The 23451-nt window shown below is 46.3% G+C and overlaps 1 protein-coding gene across 1 annotated transcript in view; it reads left to right on the forward strand.

The window, feature by feature from the left end:
* TM9SF4 (transmembrane 9 superfamily member 4) overlaps positions 1-23451 on the forward strand; it is a 211675-nt gene that overhangs the window by 147348 nt on the left and 40876 nt on the right. The window contains 4 exon segments of the mRNA XM_029612354.1: positions 16104-16187; positions 16626-16711; positions 16713-16799; positions 16985-17048. Of these exon segments, the coding sequence (XP_029468214.1) occupies positions 16104-16187; positions 16626-16711; positions 16713-16799; positions 16985-17048 (321 nt within the window).

A 23451-nucleotide genomic window follows, 5' to 3' on the forward strand; every position in this document is an offset into this window, starting at 1 on the left:
CCCCCCCAGCCTCCTTCAGACCCGCTTGACGTAGGGGACGATGATACCACGGCTCAAGCCACCCCCGTTAGAGGGCGACGATCCCCGTGTCCTGCGCTTATTTCAGCGGGAGGAACTGGAGCCTCTTATTCCCTTCGTTCTCCAGGAACTGGGAATTGAAGCTCCACCAGATGATTCTGTGGCGGCAGCGATGACACCAAACGCAGACCCGGTCCTGGCGGGACTCAGGGCGTTACCGCGTACTTTCCCGCTTCATCCAATGCACCGTTTGCTTCTCCTCCGGGAATGGGAGTCCCCAGAGATAGGGCTTCGAGTTGGTAGGGCTATGGATAAGCTATACCCGCTCCCTGTGGACTGCCTGGACATGTTAAAGATTCCTAAGGTAGATTCTTCTGTTACCGCGGTGACGAAACGTACCACCATTCCTGTGGTGGGCACTACAGCATTGCGGGATGTGCAGGACCGTAAGCTTGACTTTTATTTGAAACGCATCTTTGAAGTTTTGGCTCTTGGAGTCCGGGCGACTATTTGCAGCAGTCTCATGCAGCGGGCAAGCCTTAGGTGGATGCAACAGTTACTCAGCACCCAGGACCTCCTGTCTGCAGAGGCTGAGCAAGCTGAACGTTTGGAGGGCGCTATAGCCTATGGTGTGGATGCCCTCTATAACTTGCTTCGTGTCCAGGCAAAGGCTATGGTTTCTGCGGTCTCGGCCAGACATCTTCTCTGGCTACGTAATTGGTCTGCTGATGCTTCTTCAAAAGCTCAGTTGGGCACTCTTCCTTTCAAGGGCAAGTTGCTTTTTGGTGAGGACCTGGAGCTATTAAATCCTTGGGTGAGAACAAGTCCACAAGCTGCCAGAGGACCGTCCCAAACCGTCGAAGTCTTTCTTTCCGACTCACACTTGCTTTAGGGGGAACCGCCGTTACGGCACCAGGGCTCATGGCTCCTTCCCCAGGGGTGGTGTCTCCAGGTCCCAGTCTTGGTCCCATTCCTTTCGCGGCCGTCAAGGCTTCCAGGATGGCCATCAGCAACACACGACTACTAAGTCAGCTCCCCAATGAGATTTGGCCGGTCCATTCCTCCGAACGAAACTTAGGTGGGCGTCTTTCTCTGTTTCTCGAGAAGTGGGCTAAAATCACATCCGATCTCTGGGACCTCGAGGTGATAGAACACGGCTATGCGTTAGTTTGCCAGGGACCTGCCAGATCTAAATATCGTGTCCCCTTGCGGCCGTTCCAAGCGACCTGCGGTCTGTCACACCCTGTTGAGACTTCAGGATTTGGGGGTGATCCTTCCGGTACCGGTGCAAGAACAGTGCACTGGCCAGTATTCAATTTACTTCATTGTTCCCAAAAAGGACGATTCCTTTTGCCCCATCCTGGATCTCTAAAGGGTCAATCGGGCCCTCAAGGTTCCCCGTTTCAAGATGGAAACCCTGCGCACGGTGATTGCGGCGGTCCGTCCCGGCGAGTTCCTCGCCTCCCTCGATCTGACAGAGGCTTATTTTCACATCCCCAACCATTGGGAACATCAAAGATTCATTCGCTTTCAGTTCCGGGCCCTTCCCTTCGGTCTCTTCACCGCTCCCCGCACCTTCACCAAGATCATGGTAGTTGTTGCGGCAGCTCTCCGATGAGAAGGGATTTTAGTCCATCCTTACCTAGACGATTGGCTGGTAAGGGGCAAGTCCGTTGCCTTCTGCGCGCACGCGATAAACAGAGTTTTAGCCCTACTCGCATCTCTCGGCTGGATAATCAACTACTCCAAAAGACATGGTTTAATGGAACAAAGTCTTGCCTCACAAATCTGCTTCACTTTTTTGAAGGAGTTAATAAACATGTGGATAAAGGTGAACCGGTAGATATAGTATACTTGGATTTTCAGAAGGCGTTTGACAAAGTTCCTCATGAGAGGCTTCTAGGAAAAGTAAAAAGTCATGGGATAGGTGGCGATGTCCTTTCGTGGATTGCAAACTGGCTAAAAGACAGGAAACAGAGAGTAGGATTAAATGGGCAATTTTCTCAGTGGAAGGGAGTGGACAGTGGAGTGCCTCAGGGATCTGTATTGGGACCCTTACTGTTCAATATATTTATAAATGATCTGGAAAGAAATACGACGAGTGAGATAATCAAATTTGCAGATGACACAAAATTGTTCAGAGTAGTTAAATCACAAGCAGATTGTGATAAATTGCAGGAAGACCTTGTGCGACTGGAAAATTGGGCATCCAAATGGCAGATGAAATTTAATGTGGATAAGTGCAAGGTGATGCATATAGGGAAAAATAACCCATGCTATAATTACACGATGTTGGGTTCCATATTAGGTGCTACAACCCAAGAAAGAGATCTAGGTATCATAGTGGATAACACATTGAAATCGTCGGTTCAGTGTGCTGCGGCAGTCAAAAAAGCAAACAGAATGTTGGGAATTATTAGAAAAGGAATGATGAATAAAACGGAAAATGTCATAATGCCTCTGTATCGCTCCATGGTGAGACCGCACCTTGAATACTGTGTACAATTCTGGTCGCCGCATCTCAAAAAAGATATAATTGCGATGGAGAAGGTACAGAGAAGGGCTACCAAAATGATAAGGGGAATGGAACAACTCCCCTATGAGGAAAGACTAAAGAGGTTAGGACTTTTCAGCTTGGAGAAGAGACGACTGAGGGGGGATATGATAGAGGTGTTTAAAATCATGAGAGGTCTAGAACGGGTAGATGTGAATCGGTTATTTACTCTTTCGGATAGTAGAAAGACTAGGGGACACTCCATGAAGTTAGCATGGGGCACATTTAAAACTAATCGGAGAAAGTTCTTTTTTACTCAACGCACAATTAAACTCTGGAATTTGTTGCCAGAGAATGTGGTTCGTGCAGTTAGTATAGCTGTGTTTAAAAAAGGATTGGATAAGTTCTTGGAGGAGAAGTCCATTACCTGCTATTAAGTTCACTTAGAGAATAGCCACTGCCATTAGCAATGGTTACATGGAATAGACTTAGTTTTTGGGTACTTGCCAGGTTCTTATGGCCTGGATTGGCCACTGTTGGAAACAGGATGCTGGGCTTGATGGACCCTTGGTCTGACCCAGTATGGCATTTTCTTATGTTCTTTTCTTATGTTCTTAATCTTTGGCCCTCACAAGAGCTGGAATTCCTTGGTGCTCTTTTCAACACTTGGGTCGGCAACATTTTTCTTTCGGACTCGCGGACTCTCAACCTGATCGATCAGTTGAACACTTTTGTCTCTCTACCGCTTCCCACAGCGTGGGATTACCTGCAAGTTTTAGGGACCATGGCTTCCACGATCGATCTCATCCCCTGGGCGTATGCTCATATGCGTCCTTTACAGAAAGCATTGTTATCCCGTTGGAAACCGATGTCTGAGCAGTACCAAGAGATTCTTCCTCTCTCCGACTCTACCATAGCCAATATACAATGGTGGTTCTCCCCGGCACATCTTCTCAAGGGGATGCCTCTTTTGACTCCCTCTTGGGTCATTGTGACAACAGATGTCAGCCTCCGGTTGGGGGGCCGTCTGCCAATCTCAAATGACTCAAGGTTTCTGGTCCCTCTCCCAGTCTCGGTGGCACATCAATCGTCTAGAAGCCCGAGCGGTTCGCCTGGCTCTCAAATTTTTTCTTCCTCTGATTCGCCACAAAGCGGTCTGGGTGCTATCGGACAATTCCACCACGGTGGCTTACATAAATCGACAGGGGGGGGACTCAAAGTCGTCTAATGGTGCTAGAGGCCAGCAAGCTCTTTCACTGGGCAGAGAGGCACTTGGATCGCCTGGCGGCCTCCCACATAGTGGCCAAGGAGAATATTCAAGCCGACTTCCTCAGTCGACAACATCTCGATCCTGGCGAGTGGGAGTTGTCAGGCGAAGCGATGCACAGGTGGGGTCCCCCTCACCTGGACCTCATGGTGACGCTATCCAACGCCAAGGCTCCCCGGTTCTTCAGCCAGTGGAGGGAGCATTGTTCGGAAGGGGTGGATGCGCTGGTTCTTCCCTGGCCCTCCGACGTTCTTCTCTACGTGTTTCCACCGTGGCCGTTAGTGGGGAAGGTTCTACGGAGAATAGCACTCCATCGCAGTCTGGTCATTCTCGTGGCCCCCGAATGGCCCTGATGGCCGTGGTTCGCAGATCTGGTGAATCTCACTGTGGACGGACCTCTTCGTCTTGGTCACCTGTCCCATCTTCTGCAGTAGGGTCCCGTATTTTTCGACCAGGCGGATCGCTTCTGTCTAGCGGCATGGCTTTTGAACAGACACGTTTGAGACGAAGTGGATATAAGGATGAAGTTATTGCCACACTCCTCAGGTCTCGCAAACAGTTGACATCTCTTACCTATGACCGGGTCTGGAAGGTTTTTGAAAATGTCTGCGAGGAGTTTGGTGTTTCGGCTTGTTCGCCTTCGGTTGCGGTTATTCTCACTTTTCTTCAGCGTGGTCTCTCCAAGGGTCTTTCGGTTAGCTCCCTGCGAGTTCAGGTTTCGGCTCTTGGTTCCCTCCTGGGCTCTATCTAAGGTCGGGCAGTCGCCCTTCATCTGGATGTTGTACGTTTTCTCAGGGGCGCTAAGCACCTGAAACCACCTGTCCGGTCTATTTGTCCTTCATGGAGTTTAAACTTGGTCCTTCGAGCTCTTTGTTCGGCACCGTACGAGCCTCTCCGTCGAGCCACATTCTCAAAGACTTGACTTTCAAGACTGTCTTCTTGGTCGCTATTTGCTCTGCCAGGAGGGTGTCTGAACTTCAAGCTCTATCCTGTAGAGACCCTTTCTTGCGTTTTTCGGACTCTGGCGTCTCTCTCAAGACCGTACCTTCTTTCTTACCTAAGGTTGTTTCGTCTTTTCATGTTAACCAGTCCGTGGAACTTCCTGCTTTTTTGCGAGAGGATATCGCGGTGTCTGGTAATAGTGATCTTCGTTGTCTCGATGTCAAGCGAGTCTTATTGCATTATCTTGAGGTCACTAATGATTTTCGGGTTTCCGATCATCTTTTTGTCCTGTGGAGAGGACCCAACAGGGGAAAGCAAGCTTCTAAGGCTACGATCGCTCGCTGGTTGAAGGAGGCGATTTCTTCGGCCTACATTACAAGGGCTGACCAGTTCCTGAAGGCCTAAAAGCTCATTCTTTACGTTCTCAAGCGACTTCTTGGGCGGAGTCTCAATCGGTGTCGCTGCAAGAAATATGTAGGGCGGCTACATGGAAATCTCTTCATACATTTGCTCGTCACTACTGACTCGATGTTCAGGCTCTAACCTTTGGTTCCTTTGGTCGGCAGGTGCTTCAAGCGGGACTGTCTGGGTCCCACCCTCTGTAGGGAAGCTTTGGGACATCCCATGGTCTGGACTGATCCGGGTATGTACAGGGAAAGGAAAATTAGTTCTTACCTGATAATTTTCGTTCCTGTAGTACCACGGATCAGTCCAGACGCCCTCCCTAAAGATTTTTGGGATTGGGAGTGTCTAGCAGCTCGAATGTACACTTAAGATAATTCAGTACAGATTGTAAAGGACTGATAGTTCTATTTGCAAGTTGTTGTTGTTGTTCTTGATGGTTCGTTACACATACATGTTGACAATTTGGTTTTTTGTCTTGATCCATCCAATTGTTTTTTCTTGCTTTGATATACTTAATACTGAAGGGACGCAGAGGACACACCAGCTTATGAGAGGGTGCCCTTTCAGTTTTTGCCCTGACTCCATCTGCTGGAAGGGGGACATAACCCACGGTCTGGATTGATCCGTGGTACTACAGGAACGAAAATTAGCAGGTAAGGAATAATTTTCTTTTGCTTTTTTGACTGTTCTCGCACACTGAGTGAACAAACTTCAATATATTGTCTACAAGGTCTTTTCCTGGTAGCAGCTCCCAGTATAGAACCCAACATCATGTACCTGTAGTTGAGATTATTTTTCCCTACAAGGATCACATTACGACTTTCTACAATAAACTTCATCTGCCATTTGGATGCCTAGTCTCGCAAGGCTCTTCTGCAATTCCTTGCAATTCACTGCTGTATTTTTTTTTAATTATTATTTAACCTTTCAATCCACTGCTTTTTTATTTTTTTTTACAACTTTGGATAATCTTATCATCTGCAAATTTGATCACCTCATTCATCATTCCTTTTTCCAGATCATTTATGAATATATTAAACCACATAAGTCCCAGTACAATCCCTATGGTTCTCCGTTAATGATGTTTCTCCATTTTGAAAACTGACTAGTTTTGTCCTAGCATCTGTTTCCTGTCTTTTAACCAGTTAACCAGTCCACACTGCTTCCTATCTCATGATTTTTTAAATTTCCTGAGGAGTCTCTCATGGGGGACCTTTATGAAATGCTTTCTAAAATACCAAATACACTAAATCAACTGACTTAGCTTTAACTATATGTTTTATACTTTCAAAAACAATTTTAAAAGATTGGTATGACAAGACTTCCTTTGCTAAAATCATGTTGACTCTTCCCCATGAAGCCATATCTGCCTACATGGTCAGTGATTTTCTTTTTAAAAATAGCTTCTGTAATTTTGCTGAGCACCAACATCAGGCTCACTGGTCTATAGTTTTTCAGATCATTCCTGGAGCCCTTTTTAAACTTCAGTGTTAAATTGGCCACCCACCAGTCTTCAGATATCGTGGCTGTTTTAAATGATAGGCTACAGCTTACTAGTTTTGCAGTTTCTTGTTTGAGCTCTTTTAGGACTCTGGGGTGAATACCCTCCGGTTCAGGTGATTTTTTTTTTACTCTATAGTTTGTCAGTTGGATCAATACATTCTCTGTTATCACGGAGATTTGTTTCAGTTGCTCAGCATCATCACTATCAAAAAAATATTTTCAGTATGGGTATGTTCCCAACATCCTCCTGAGAAAAGATCAAAGCAAATAATTCATTCAGTTTTTCTGCTAGTTCCTTGTCTTCCCTGAGCACCTCTTTTATCCCTTGGTCATTTAGCTGCCCAGTATGCATGAAAACATTGTTATTATTTATTTTCTCTCTGGCCAGCTTCTTCTCAAATTCTCTTGGCCTGTCTCACTACTGTTTTACATCTGTCTTGCCAGTACTTATGCTCTTGCTTGTTTTCTTCATTTGGGGGGGTCTTCTATTATTTTAAATGATGCCCTTTTCGCTTGAACTGCCTCTTCCACCTCACCATGAAACCATTGTGGCAGTCATTTTATTTATTTATATCCCGCCCCTCCGAAGTTCGGGGCGGGTTACAATGTAACATACATAGCATCATTTAAAATACACATAAGTAAAATAAGACACAAAACATCTTAAATGAAATAAAATACAGGCATAACTTGGAGACAATAAATAAGAGATGAACTAAAAGATAGGACTAATTCACTTGTAAGGTTTTGCATAGATCAGGACAGGTCTGAATAAAGCGATAGTGTATGATGGTTTTCTTGAACAGTTTTTTAGCTGAGATTAAACTGATTTCTGGCGGAATTGAGTTCCAAAGTATGGGTCCAGCAATTGAGAATGCACGCTCTCTGAGGAAACTAGTCTGGTAGTTTTTAGTGACGGAACTTGAAGTAGCAGTTTGTTTTTTGAGCGGAGATTCCTCCATGGGGTGTATATGTGAAGAGAAGCAGAGAGCCATGAGTTATTATTACTATAGATAATTGTGTGAAGAATCATTAGAGTTTTAAATTGTATACGCCATTTAACAGGAAGCCAGTTGAGTTTGTGAAGGACCGGGGAAATGTGCTCACGGAGTTTGGTGTTGTATATAAGCCACTGCTGAGTTTTGTAGTAACTATAATGGGCGAGTAGTGATTTGTGGTAGACCTAATAACAAAGAATTGCAATAATCGATGCCGGAGAGAATTAGTGATTGTACAATTGTGAGAAAGTGAACCGGGTCAAACAGGGGTTTAACATGTCTCAATAGCTTGATTTTTAAGAAGGAATTTCTAAAAAAAGATTTGATGTGTGAGTTAAGGTTTAGCTTTGTGTCTAGAATGATTCCTAAGTTGCGTACTTGATTGACTATATTTATTGTACAGTTGTCATGTTGAATGAAAGAGGGGGATGCTTTTGAAGCAAGGATTTCCTAAAATAAGTATTTCTGTTTTAGTGAGGTTTAGACTTAATTTATTGTATGTTAATCAGCTTTTGATCATTGTGAGGTATAAGGAGAGGAATTTTAATGTGTCTGACCAGGTATGTTTGGTGGGGAAGAAGAATTGTATGTTGTCTGCGTAGATTAGGAAATAGAGTAGGATTAAATGGACAATTTTCTCAATGGAAGGGAGGTGGCAGTGGAGTGCCTCAGGGATCTGTATTGGGACCCGTACTTTTCAATATATTTATAAATGATCTGGAAAGAAATACGACAAGTGAGGTAATCAAATTTGCAGATGACACAAAATTGTTAACAATAATAGCCACCGCTATTACTAGCAACAGTAGCATGGATTAGACTTAGCTTTTGGGTACTTGCCAGGTTCTTATGACCTGGATTAGCCACTGTTGGAAACAGGATGCTGGGCTTGATGGACCCTTGGTCTGACCCAATATGGCATGTTCTTATTCTGTAAGTTAGACCAAGTGTGGCTAGAAGTTGACAAATCGGGGTAAGATAAATGTTGAATAATGCAGCTGAGAGGGCAGAACCTTGAGGAACTCCAGTTTCTAATGCAAATGATGTGGAATGATTGCGACTGATGAAAATTTGTTGAGATCAGTTGGATAGATACGATTTGACCCAGTTATGGACTGTTCCAGAGATGCCTATATGGGATAGGCGGGTCAGTAGAATTTGGTGATTAATAGTGTCGAATGTCATTTGGTCTTCCTTCAACCTTTTTTAATGCATAGAATACATTTTATATGGGCCTCCAAGATATTTTTAAACAATAGCCACGTGCCATGTAAACTTTTAACCTTGGAAACTGCTTTTAGTTTTGTGGGGTTTTTTAACTAGTTTCCTCATTCTATTATAATTCTCCTTTTTAAAGTTGTTTGATGCGGCAGTGGTTTTGCTTTATGTCCTTCCTCTAATGATGATTTATTTATTTTAAAAAAATTTTCCTGTTCCTACCCCAGATCGGTCCAGACAAGTGGGTTTTACATCCCTGCCAGCAGATGGAGGCAGAGAACAAAAACTTTGAGGCACAGCTACATAACGGAGTGTCATCTGCAGTCCCTAAGTATTTCTCTGTCTCCTTCAGATGGTAGAGGTGCAAACCTGCAGTTAAGAAAAAAGAAAGATAGAAGGGACAGAAGAAGAAAAGTTAGAAGATGCTCTCTGAGGTATTAGTTTCCTTCGTGGGCCATCGCTCAGGTTGAGCTGGGCGAGCAGGTAATCCCTGATCAGCTTTAACCCACAGCAGAGCCAGGGGTCCAGGTTCCCTCCTATCCCCTTCATCATAGGCGTAATAATGATGGGGTTCTGTTATCTCGGTCTCAGGTTCCGAGATCAACTCCAGTTCTTCTTCAGCAGGGCAATCATGTAATTCAGCTAAATTTTAAGCCACAACGCTTGGGCATATTGCACTTCAAACAGCCAACTTTGAAAGGCAAGTGTCCAGGAAGCGATTTTGCTGCTGGAGACCTGACCGGCTTTGATTCAGTCACGGCTAAAAAGTTTATGGACTGATGGCAAGTCTCTAATAAGAACATAAGAAATTGCCATGCTGGGCAGAGCAAAGTAAGATAGACACTGAACAGAGCCACAGACATTGCAGAACCTTGAAAGTCTCAGGTTGAGACAGAATGCCAAGAGGATGTTAGAGGCTAATCTAATTTGTTGAAAACGATTACTGAGATATGATTTGAACCATGATATTACTGTACTGGCAATTCCGATATCAGATAAATGGGAGAGAAGAATACCATGGTTCAGAGTGTCAGATATTACAGCCGTATTTAATAGTATTAACATGTATGAGGTGCCAAAATCAAATCCACAATGGAATGTATTGGTACTAGAAGGGAGCAGTGTGTTGGTGTTAGGTTTTCTGAATCCAAATTGATGTTAATATAAAATTGAATTTTCATTGAAATATTGAGATAACTGTTTAACAACAACTGATTCTATTACTTTTGATAAAAATGGGAGAGATAATATGGGTTGAAAATTAGAAAAATCTGAAGAATCAGCAATTGGTTTCTTAAGTAGAAGAGCTGAAAGAGGGCAAAGACATTTATTTTTTTAAACAATTTATATTTCGCTGATCTACAAATTTCACCAGATAACAATAAACATACATAATCAAACTACCAATACAAACAAAACTAACATTTCCTAGCGTGTAGCCAGATGGTCTTAGGACCAATGGGTTATATGCTCCCTTGCTAGCAGATGGAGATGGTGTCAGGTTTCAAAGCTGACATCACCCTAGATGTACCCCTGCAGTGACCTCAGCCCTTCAGTATCTCTCCGTCTCCTAGCAGATGTACATGTGCTTTCCGTATCGGGATCGCTGTACTCTTTAGAAGAAGAAATTTTACCTTTAAATTGGAGAAAGATTGAGCCTCCCTCTCCTGCGGTGATACCTAATGGTCCCTCCCCCAGTTGAGAATTCCTGAGGTGATTTCTGAGATCCCTCAGAGGTGTGCCTTGGTCTGGTAGCTAGTTCCTGGAGTGGACTTGGCTGCTGAAGCAGCTGAAAGGCAGTAGTGGTGATGGCCAAAGCCCCCTCTCCCCATAGCCGGAGATTGTCTCTGTACTCAGCCAGTAAGCGTTGAACCCAGGTAAGTAACAAAAAAAAAAAAGGGATTTCTCGTTCAGAGACTTTGGAGGGGTTTTGTAAGACTTCCTCCGGTCCTCCTTGCTCGGCGCACCGTACCAACATCGTTCCAGATCCGTTGCTGTAAAAGGAGGTGGGCATCCGAGCGGCTTGAGCAGCCCCACAGTGGGCTAAGCCCCACTTCAGGCTTGGTCAGCACACCGCATGGTAGGCTGCGTAGGTGCCAAATTGCACGTGGTTTTGTGCGCCTTACATTGCCCTCTACACAGCATTAGTACACGCGGTGCTTGCACAAGTGTGCACAATCATATGCACACAACTTCGTGCACAGTCTATGCACAACTACTTAGGTGCAGAATTCCCGATTGCACAGGTTGTGTGTGCGTCTTGCCGCAGCTTGCTGAGGTGCCCGAAATCTGTGCGTACACAAAGTCTTCAAGCGCGAGCCAGCTGAATTCGCAACTGCCGTCTCTATTGACTCCGGCAACAAAGAAACATAAGCACCATTCTCTCTTTGCTGCTTGCCATATTAGGGCTACTCAGTCTGACCTAGATTCTTACTTATGTCAGCATTGTAAGGAGGCCCAGGGAGAGATGACCTCCCCAGACTTTAACAAGTCCGGTTCTTCCCATTCTGAGGATAGGTCAGCCACAACCTTAATTGGAAGCACCCTGTATCTGAATAATCCCGGGGTTGGGTCTTCCGAAGGAGAGGTATGGATCCAGCGGCCTTCTCTTGGGTGGAATTTTTTCAAGGCCTTCAAGCCTTCGTACAGGCACAGTCTGCTTCACTTGCCCCTGTCCGGACGGATCCACAGCCGGTAAGGCCTACCTCTCTCAGCCCTATCGGCAGGCCTTAAGACATGCCTCGCCTCACCAAGAGTGTTCCTGGCAGGGACTTGGACAGCATGGATGAAGAAGGGGATCCAGATAGAAACATAGAAATGACGGCAGAGAAGAAGACCCAATCGGCCATCCAGTCTGCCCAGCAAGCTTCACACTTTTTTTCTCATACTTATCTGTTTCTCTTAGCTCTTAATAACCTTAGGTTCTATTTCCCTTTCACCGCCACCATTAATGTAGAGAGCAGTGATGGAGCTGCATCCAAGTGAAATATCAAGCTTGATTAGTTGGGTAAGCGGCAGCATAGCTCTCTGCTGTTGAAGCAGAGTGTAAGATATGCTGGATATGCGTGGATATGCTGGATATGCGTGAAGTATTAGTTTTTCTTCTCCCCTGCCGTTGAAGCAGAGAGCTATGCTGGATATGCATTGAAAGTGAATTATGCCTTGAAGGTCACATTAACTATCAACAAATATTGAATAAGCCTAATAATTGGTAATTGAATAAGCCTAATAATTGGTAATACCTATAGCCCATGAACCCACCCCTGTTTTTTTGTTTTGTTTTTTTAATTTGGAGATGGCAGCCCTCCATCCTTCCGCTCCGTGAAGGTGGAACACCAACCACTGGCCACTGGCATCCCGCTCCGTGAATGCCTCTGTGGCTACTGCCGCTCCGTGCAGTGTTTTGCTGCCTCCTCTTTAGATGCTTTGGAAGATGGAGAAATCTTTAGATGCTTTGGAAGATGGAGAAATCCCTCCAGGTTTAGAAACATATGGGAAAATGTTGCGTTTTTTCCATAGAGATGAATTGCAAGCCCTGGTTTCCCAGACTCTGAAGTCGCTGGGAGTTCCTGGGGTGGACTTCATGATGGAACCTAAGAAGAATCCCATTCTGGTGTCTCTGCGGAAGGCATCTTGCTATTTTCCGGTACTGGAAGCCATCCAGAAGTCGATTGACCTGGAATGGGAGGCCCCTGAAGTGAGTTTTAAAGGTGATCGATCATTACAAGCTCTATACCCACTGGATCTGGCTGCGAGAGAATGCCTGCACTTCCCTAAAGTTAAAGCGTGGTCTGAGGTGTTTCGAAGCGAACAACTATCCCGTGGAGGGAGGAGTGGCATTCTGAAAGGATGTTGCATGATAAGCGGATGGAGTCCATCCTTAAACAAGCCTTTGACATGACAGCAATGACCTTACAGATTGCTACCTGCCGTGCCTGGTGGCTTGCTCATACCTTCTCCTCTCTAGAGAGGTGGATGACTCAGGGGCGGTATTCCAGAAGAAGCTATGGAGCCTGCCGCTGCCTTTTTAGCTGACGCAGGTTCTGACCTAGTCCGTACCTCTGCCAGAGGAGTAGCCTCAGTGATAGTGGCCAAAAGACAGCAATGGCTGAGAAATTGGTCAGCAGATGTGACCTCTAAGGCAAACCTCACAAAGATGCCCTTTAAGGGATCTCTCCTCTTTGGAAGCAAATTGGAAAAGCTGGCCAGTAAGTGGGGTGAATCTCGAGTGCCCTGGCTACTGGAAGATAAGAGAAAGCAGTCACAGCACCCCTCACCTATGAGGAGCCAATCCAGGGGCACCAAATGCTTTCGGCCCTACAGAAACTCGAATTTCAGAGGCCTCAGTCCTTGGGGAGGTCTCAGTCCTTTCGGAGCTGCCAGCCCAAGAGAGGGTCAGGTTCTGCCTGAACTCCCCAATGACGTTTTGCTGACCCATCCACGGAATGAGGAAATAGAGGATTGACTGTCCCTCTTCTACCAGTGGTGGGTCGAAATCACATCGGACAAATGGGTACTGAATGTCATACGAGAAGGATAAGCACTGGAATTTCACAGCACTCCTCGGGACATGTTCATGATGTCTCCTTGCCACTCCCAGCACAAGAAGCAGGCAGTGGAGTCCACCTTGATAAGACTTCTCAAATTAAGGGCTATAATTCAGTACCTGCACCCCAGGCATTATTCCATCTATTTCATTGTACCCAAGAGGAGGGTGCCTTTTGCCCCATCCTGGACCTAAAGAGTGTCAACAGACACGGTGGCTGTAGTGTAGTTGGATTTTTGGAAGGCATTTGACAAAGTTCCTCATAAGAAGCTTCTAAGAAAGTAAAAAGTCATGGGATAGGTGGCGATGTCCTTTCGTGGATTACAAACTGGTTAAAAGACAGGGAAACAAAGTAGGATTAAATGGACAACTTACTCAGTGGAAAAGGGTAAACAGTGGAGTGCCTCAAGGATCTGTACTAGGACCCGTGCTTTTCAATATATTTATAAATGATCTGGAAAGGAATACATCGAGTGATACAAATTTTTCAGAGTGGTTAAATCGCAAGCGGATTGTGATAAATTGTAGGAGGACCTTGAGACTGGAAAATTGGGCATCCAAATGGCAGATGAAATTTAATGTGGATAAGTGCAAGGTGATGTGAGGGAAAATTAACCCTTGCTGTAGGTTAGGTTCCATATTAGGAGCTACCGCCCAGGAAAAAGATCTAGGCGTCATAGTGGATAATACTTTGAAATTGTCGGCTCAGTGTGCTGTGGCAGTCAAAAAAGCAAACAATGTTAGGAATTATCAGGAAAGGAATGGTGAATAAAATCGAGGATGTCATAAAGCCTCTGTATCGCTCCATGGTGAGACTGCACCTTGAGTACTAGGTAGAATTCTGGTCGCCGCATCTCAAGAAAGATATAGTTGCGAAGGAGAAGGTACAGAGAACGGTGGCCAAAATGATAAAGGGGATGGAACAGCTCCCCTATGAGGAAAGGCTGAAGAGGTTAGGCCTGTTCAGTTTGGAGAAGAGACGGCTGAGGGGGGATATGATAGAGGTCTTTAAGATCATGAGAGGTCTTGAATGAGTAGATGTGAATCGATTATTTACACTTTTGGATAATAGAAGGACTAGGGGGCATTCCATGAAGTTAGCAAGTAGCACATTTAAGACTAATCGGAGAAAATTCTTTTTCACTCGACACACAATAAAGCTCTGGAATTTGTTGCCAGAGGATGTGGTTAGTGCAGTTAGTGTAGCTGGGTTCAAAATAGGTTTGGATAAGTTCTTGGAGGAGAAGTCCATTAACGGCTATTAATCAAGTTTACTTAGGGAATAGCCACTGCTATTAATTGCATCAGTAACATGGGTTCTTCTTAGTGTTTGGGTAATTGCCAGGTTCTTGTGGCCTGGTTTGGCCTCTGTTGGAAATGGGATGCTGGGCTTGATGGACCCTTGGTCTGACCCAGCATAGCAATTTTTTATGTTCTTATGTTCTGATGTTGGTGATCTTTTTGACAAAGAATTCAGCAAGCTTATTGCAGTGAAAGGTTATGTGTAGAGAAGCAAGCAGAGATGCAGTAGCTCCTATCAGCTTGGAGATGGTACTAAAGAGTTCTCCTGGTGTTTTAGCTTGAGAAATCGTGGCAGAGAAGTAGTGTTCTTTTTGCCTATTGAATTACGGGATTGTATCAGTTCTCTCTATCCAAGTGGGATTTAGATTTTCACCAGTAGTGTTTGTTGTCTTCCAGTTTGCTTCGATTTTCTCAGTTCAAAAGAGTACCAGGGTGTAGGGCTGGAATTTTTTTACAGTGGTAATCTTCACAGGGGCCAACTTGTTCAGGGCTTTCTTGAGATCAATGTTCCACAAGTCTGCTAGGATAGTGGAATAACTAGCTGAATTCAGGTTTGGTTTTGAGGGGCTGGACAGCTCTCTCAAGGTTTCTAAGAGGTTCTCAGGGTTTAAGTGGAAGGTGGGTCTGACCTGTTTGAAGGGATCTTCCTTCAAGGACAGGCTGTTAGAGCTCCAGGTAGATCACGTAGTAAATAGTCTGACCAGGAGATGGGGGTGGTTTGGGTAATGTTTATTGAAAATTGGTGGAGCAAGGACTAGATCTGGGGTGTGGCCCACTTCCATGAGTGAATTTCTTAATTAGCTGAGTGAGGTTAAGCACTTCCAGAGAGGAGAGGTTTGAGGTGCTGGGGTTGTCCACATGCATTTTGAAATTGCCTAGTATAAGGGTCCTGGGGTTATCAAGTATGGTATCTGATGTAATCTAAAGGAGTTCCTGGTGACCCTCGGCATAGTGACTAGGTGGGCAGTACACCAAGAAGAGCCCCCATTTGGGATGGATACTTGATTGGGCTAGCAGAGTTTTCATACCTTTCACAGTCCTAGTGGGAGAGAGGGCTAAGTCAAGGGAGTTTATGTGCATTTACCCAAAGTAGATCAAATTCTCCCATGGAAATCAACCCCCTGTCCCATTGTGTCCCCTTTAGAATTACAATGTCTGCTCTGTGCAGGTTTTCCCTATGTCATCGGTGAAGGCTGCCCAGTGTCCTCATTACCATTCTCTTGCCACCAGGGATCCTCTGTGTTTATCCCATGCTTTCTTGAAGTCTGCCATTGTTCTTGGCCGCTTCCAGAAGGGCATTCCAGGCATTCACCACCCTCTTTGTGAAAGAAAATATAAATAATAAATTACTTTTGAAAATCGTTCTCACAATAAGTTCATTTGTGACGCTTCCTCTTTATTTCCTTGCAGACTGCTACCCTTTACCCAGGTGTGGTATTTGGAGTCTGCTTTATCCTGAACTGTTTCATCTGGGGAAAGCACTCTTCTGGGGCGGTAAGTATACTGGGGAAATAAAAATTAAGTAATGAATGAGTGTGCAATCAGGCAGGCTCCTCATGTATTAGAAGAGAGAACTTTGTCTCATGAAGGGGCAAAAGTGCATTGCTACGTGAAAGATTTAACAGGAGGAAAGGGAAAGGGGGGTGGTAATGTCAAAGGTCGATTGAATGTAATGACTTCTCCTTATGGTTGAAGCCTAAAAGGGTCACAATTGTATTATACTGTGCCACATTTTACATAAATATGCATTTAAAAAAAGATAAAGGAGAGGTGCTGTGGATAAATGTCTGTGACCTAGACCTGCCTCCACTACAGGTGAGAACCCAGACTGTCCCTTGGAATAGAAAGATATTGTCAAGATAAAGCATGCATGAAATATTATGTGCAGCAAATATAAGCTATCTTTTATTGTCACTCTTGTTGTGGTTTCAGGTTCCTTTCCCCACCATGGTAGCCCTCCTCTGCATGTGGTTTGGGATCTCTTTACCCTTAGTATATCTTGGATATTACTTGGATTTCGCAAGCAGCTTATGATAACCCTGTAAGGACCAACCAAATCCCACGGCAGATCCCAGAGCAGAGATGGTACATGAACAGATTCGTCGGGTGGGTCTATGGAATCTTTTTCAGTTCTGCTTTTGGGCTTAGACTTACTAAGGGCTTCCCAATGTTGTGTTTGTGGGAAAAGTGCTTACTATATCTAACCCTTTAGTTTCATGCTATGTAATGCCATATGAACTCTTCCAGTGTTTTCTATAACAGACAAATTCTCTGTCTTTTCTCTTCTGTAGGATTCTTATGGCTGGGATTCTACCCTTCGGAGCAATGTTCATTGAACTTTTCTTCATATTCAGTGTAAGCACCAAATCTGAACCCAACATTAAGAACATAAATTTTGCCATGGTGGGTCAGACCAAAGGCCTTTTGAGCCCAGCATCCTGTTTCCAGCAGTGGCCAGTCCACGTCATTAGTATCTGGCAGGATTTGTAAGTTCAATAGATTCTATACTACTTAGAGAGAAAAACTGGGTCTCTTTATGCTGAATTAAGTGAGGCAGTCTGTGCTCCATAGTGCTTTACTTCCTCATCTGGGCTCGTGCTGGATTTTAGCTAGAGCTGTGAAGTCACTGTGTCCTCTGAGTTAGTGCTGTGGATTGTTTACACACACATACACACCTTTCTCACAGGACAAGCAGGATGGTTGTCCTCACAAATGGGTGACATCGAAGGTGGAGCCCACCACGGAAAACTTCTGTCAAGTTTAAAAGAACTTTGACTGGCCCCTACTGGGCATGCCCGCACGGCACTGACCCTGCAGCCAGCAGGGTCTCCTTCAGTCTTCTTTTTTCCGCGCAGCAGTTGCCACGCGGTGAAAGGAGCTTCTTCTACCACGTTCCTGACAGGAATTCGGTTCTTTTCTTTCCGAAGAAAATTTGCCCCTCAGGGGGTCTCCCTTCGACAAATTTTTTTCAGCTTCGCGGAATCCGGTAAGTTTTTTGCCATTTTTTTATCGACTTCCGTCGATTTTGGCCCTCGAGACCTGTTGGCAATTGCCGATCCCGCAGCTAAATTTTGTCCTAAAGCCATGGCGACGGGGTTCCGTCGATGTCCGGATTGCACCCGGACTATGTCAATCACAGACCCCCACAGGGTCTGTGTTTTGTGTTTGGGTAGTGAGCATGATGTCCTGACTTGCACTAAATGTGCCCTAATGACACCCAAAGGTCGCAAAGCCAGGATGGAGAAGATGGGGCTCCTCTTCCATGCACCCACCCCAACGCCATCGATAGCATCGACATCATCGGAACCGGCACCGTCGAAGTTGCACCATCATCGTCAACCCTCCGGTGACCGTCCTCCATCGATGACTTCTCGGCCGTCGACTCCCGTCCCCATCCCCGGATTGGGGCGAGGAGATCGGAAGGATAAACATCGCCATCGACGGCACAAGTCTCGGCCCGTCGAGGATCCAGAACCATCGACCTCTGTACAGGCCGAGCACCGACAAAAAAGCCTCGGTCCGACCTGGCACCGTCCACGTCTCGATCGCAGGCACTGAGGAAACCCTCACCCTCTCCGGGTGTGGGAGCCGTGATCCCACCGGTTACGGTGGTCCCTCCGGCTCTGCCTTAGCCTCCCTCTCCCGTCGAGCTGGGTATTGTTACCCCTGGTCTCCGGGCAGAACTGGACCGGCTGGTCCAGGAGGCCATCGAAAAAGCGATGCGAAGGTTCCAACCTCCACCGACACCGATTCCGCATCGATTCCGGCACCGACTCCGCCACCGAGGAGGGAACCGACCACCGGCCTCTAGTGGAAGCGCTGGCACCGCTACTGCATCGCATGGAGGCACTCATGAAGGCCCTTCCATCGGTGATTCTAGTAGCACCGACGACTCCACCGTCTCCGACTGGATTCTCATCGGCAGGGGAAACACCGTTCCTGATTCCCCCTTCTGGGGTGGTCCCATCGGTGCCTTCTCGTATATCTCCACCGATTTATCCTTCGGCGCCATCGATTCCAAGACCGGCACCGATTCCATCGGCGCCCCGAAGCCCTCGATGCCATACCCAATTCCGCCTTCAGCACCGATGCCTTCAAGATTTCACTCGATGCCGGCGGATCCTCAACCAGGTCCTTCAGGGCTTCAACCCCCACATGATCCCTACGATACCTGGGGTGATGATTCATCTTCTGACACCGATTTGCCTTCACCACCATCTCCTACAGAGAGTAGAAAACGTTCTCCTCCTGAGGATCTTTCTTTTATTAGTTTTGTGAAGGAGATGTCGGAAGTTGTACCTTTTCAGCTACAATCTGAAACCGATGACAGACACCAGATGATGGAACTGCTCCAATTTCTGGATGCTCCTAAAATCATCGCTTCCATCCCTATTCACCAGGTATTTCTGGATCTGTTGAAGAAAAACTGGGAATCTCCTTCATCTGTTTCCCCAGTTAACAAGAAAGCTGACTCAACATATCTCGTTCAGTCACACCAGGATTTCAGAAGCCCCAACTAGATCACCGCTCGGTTGTAGTTGAGTCCGCGCAAAAGAAAGCCAAGCGTCTGAAATCACATTCTTCTACTCCACCTACCAAGGACAACAAATTCCTGGATAGTGTGGGACGGAAAGTGTATCATGGAGCTATGTTGATTTCACGCATAACTTCATATCAACTTTATATGGACTCAATACAACAGAGCCATCTTAAGCAGATGCAAGACTACGCTGACACCTTGCCGGATCAATATCAACCACAGCTTCAAGCCCTTCTCCACAAAGGCTTTGAGGCAGGGAAGCACGAAATTAGAACAGCCTATGACATCTTTGATGCTTCCACAAAAGTTTCGGCCACAGCAATCTCAGCCCAGACGTTGGGCTTGGTTAAAATCATCCAACCTTCGCCCAGAAGTCCAAGACCGTCTATCTGATTTACCCTGCTTAGGGGACAATTTGTTTGGAGAACATAATTCAGCAAATTGTAGCTGAATTAAAGATCACCACGAGACGTTGAAACAGCTCTCTTCCATTCCAGCTGAGGTATCCTCCAAACAACCTCCAAAGAGGACACTAAAAAGTCGTTCTTTCGTCCACGGCGTTATTATCCTCCATCGGCTAGGCCTCGACCTGTACGGTCCTCCAACAGAGCTCAGCCACGCCAGCCTCGGAAGCAAAGACCTACTGTAGCCCCACCCCCGGGACCTGCGGCGGGCCTTTGACTTCCCTGTAGAGAGCAACATGCCAAACCCCTCTTCCAGACATCCCTGTGGGAGGTCGACTGTACCATTTTTTTTACAACACTGGATACAGATCACCTCAGATCAGTGGGGTTTTTAGCGATTATCGCACAGGGTTACCACCTCAACTTTGTCACTCTTCCAGCAGACTCCCCGCCTCTTCAAGCATGGAGTCTAACCAGCCATTTGACTCAATTACAACAAGAAGTATTCTTTCTTCTACAATCAAATGCTATAGAACCCGTCCCTCCCTCTCAACGAGGAAAGGGATTCTACTCCAGGTACTTTCTAATACCAAAGAAATCAGGGGGGCTACGACCTATTTTGGACCTTCGAGCCCTCAACAAGTACCTTCAAAAAGAAAAGTTCAAGATGGTAACCCTAGGCTCGCTTCTCCCTCTGCTGCAAAGGGGAGATTGGCTGTGCTCTCTCGACCTCAAAGACGCTTATACCCACATTGCGATAACACAATCTCATCGCAAGTACCTACGTTTTCTGGTAGGCCAGAACCATTACCAATATCGAGTACTTCCTTTCGGCCTGGCATCTGCACCGCGGGTCTTTACCAAATGCCTCGTTGTGGTAGCAGCATTCCTCAGGAAGGAAGGTGTCCACGTCTACCCCTACCTGGACGATTGGCTAATCAGGGCCTCCACCCAACAGATTGCTCACTCCTCCCTAAAATTGACAATTCAAACACTCCTTTCCTTAGGGTTTCTTGTCAATTACGAGAAATCTTGCTTAGTCCCATCTCAAACCTTATCCTTCATTGGGGCAGACTTGGACACCTTACAGGCAAAAGCTTACCTTCCTCATCAAAGGGTTCAAACCCTAATATCCTTAGCTCGCCAGCTCCAGTCTCAAACCACAGCCACGGCTCGCCAGTTCCTCGTCCTCTTAGGACACATGGCATCCTCGGTTCAAGTCACTCCCATGACTCGACTAGCCATGAGAGTAACACAATGGACTCTGCGACACCAATGGATTCAAGCTTTTCAGCCTCTGTCCTCCATAGTCACAGTTACACAAGCGCTACGCCTGTCCTTAACCTGGTGGACAAATCGTGTCAACCTCCTTCAGGGCTTACCCTTTCTCCTACCAGATCCGCAGGTCATCCTAACCACCGACGCATCCCACATCGGTTGGGGAGCCCATGTAGATATTTTCCAAACTCAAGGAGTCTGGTCTCGAGAGGAAGCCAAACACCAGATAAATTTCTTGGAACTGAGAGCAATCCGCTACGCACTCAGAACTTTCCAAGTTCACCTATCGAATCAGGTCATCTTGATCCAAACGGACAACCAGGTGGCCATGTGGTACATAAACAAGCAGGGAGGCACAGGCTCCTTCCTTCTGTGTCAGGAAGCTGCGCAGATTTGGGCGGAAGCCCTCTCCCATTCTATGTACCTCAGTGCCACCTACCTGCCGGGAGTGGACAATGTATTGGCAGACCAACTAAGCCGTGTCTTCCAACCACACGAGTGGTCACTCAATCCCTTAGTAGCGACCTCTCTATTTCACAAATGGGGTTATCCCCACATAGACCTCTTTGCGTCCCCTCAGAACCACAAAGTGGACAATTACTGCTCCCTCATTCGGAGCCAACACTCTCGGCCCAGGGAGGCCTTCTCCCTCAAGTGGGCAACCGGTCTGCTTTATGCATTCCCTCCACTTCCTCTTCTGTCGAGGACTCTCGTGAAGCTACGCCAGGACGGAGGAACCATGATCCTGATAGCACCTTACTGGCCACGCCAAGTATGGTTCCCCATACTCCAGGATCTCTCCATCCGCAGGCACATTCCCTTGGGAAACGACCCGCATCTCCTCACTCAAAACGACGGATGCCTCCTCCATCCCAACCTCCAAGCCTTGTCCCTGACGGCATGGATGTTGAAAGGTTAGTCCTTCAGCCTTTTAACCTTTCCGATTCAGTTTCTCGTGTCCTGATAGCTTCACGAAAGCCCTCCACCAGAAGGTCCTATTCATACAAATGGAAAAGGTATACATCATGGTGTGCTTCTCACTCCCTTGATCCCCTTTCCTGTCCAATCTCTGACTTCTTGGACTATTTATGGCATCTATCGGAATCAGGTCTTAAAACCTCTTCCATAAGGATGCATGTCAGTGCGGTAGCCGCCTTCCATAAAGGTATCGAGGGTGTCCCTATTTCAGTACAACCCCTGGTAACACGCTTTCTTAAGGGCTTGCTCCATCTGAAGCCACCTTTACGTCCTCCGGCCCCATCTTGGGACCTTAATCTGGTTCTTGGTCGTCTAATGAAACCACCTTTCGAACCTCTGTACTCCTGTGACTTGAAATATCTCACTTGGAAAGTGTTATTTCTTTTGGCTGTTACTTCAGCTCGCAGGGTTAGTGAATTACAGGCCCTAGTTACCTATCCGCCTTACACTAAGCTCCTGCAGGATCGAGCGGTACTCCGCACTCACCTAAATTTTTACCTAAGGTAGTTTCAGAGTTTCATATCAATCAATCCATCATACTACCTATCTTTTTTCCCAGGCCCCACTCCAACTCCGGAGAACAGACTCTGCATACCCTAGACTGTAAACGAGCTCTAGCTTTTTACCTTGACCGTACAGTTTCTCACAGGAAGAGCACTCAATTATTCGTCTCTTTCCATCCTAACAAATTAGGACAACCTGTGGGTAAGCAGGCTCTTTCCTCCTGGTTGGCGGACTGCATCTCTTTTTGCTATCAGCAAGCTGGCATTCCTTTTCAAGACCGTGTTAAAGCACACTCTGTGAGGGCCATGGCGACTTCAGTGGCACACCTTCGTTCGGTGCCGCTTCCTGACATCTGCAAAGCTGCAACCTGGAGTTCTCTCCATACCTTGCAGCCCACTATTGTTTGGACAAAGCTGGAAGACAGGACTCCATCTTCGGCCAATCTGTCTTGCGTAACCTTTTTCCAACCTGATGTACCAACACCCTTCCACCTGCCCGGTAGGGTGCGGATGCCCTTTCCAAAATCCACCCCAGTTGTTGTGCCTGTTGCACGCCGTTGGGTGAATTTGGTGCAAGTCAGGACATCCTCAGCTCGGTACTCACCCATTTGTGAGGGCAACCATCCTGCTTGTCCTGTGAGAAAGCAAATGTTGCTTACCTGATGTAACAGGTGTTCTCACAGGACAGCAGGATGTTAGTCCTCACGAAACCCGCCCGCCACCCTGCGGTGTTGGGTTCGTTTTATTTTTCCTTTTTAGGCACTGCCTGTAGCTTTGAAAATCAGACTGATAGGGAGACCCCTGCTGGCTGCAGGGTCAGTGCCGTGCTGGGCATGGCCCAGTAGGGCCAGTCAAAGTTCTTTTAAACTTTGACAGAAGTTTTCCGTGGTGGGCTCCACCTTCGATGTCACCCATTTGTGAGGACTACATCCTGCTGTCCTGTGAGAACACCTGTTGTACATTCAGGTAAGCAACATTTGCTATACCTACCTTCACTGCCAATTCTGCCTGTATGAGAACAGGAAGAATAGAGGGCTCTGTCTACAGTATATGTG

This window comes from Rhinatrema bivittatum, chromosome 8 (genome assembly GCF_901001135.1).
Source record: "Rhinatrema bivittatum chromosome 8, aRhiBiv1.1, whole genome shotgun sequence".
NCBI lineage: Eukaryota > Metazoa > Chordata > Amphibia > Gymnophiona > Rhinatrematidae > Rhinatrema > Rhinatrema bivittatum.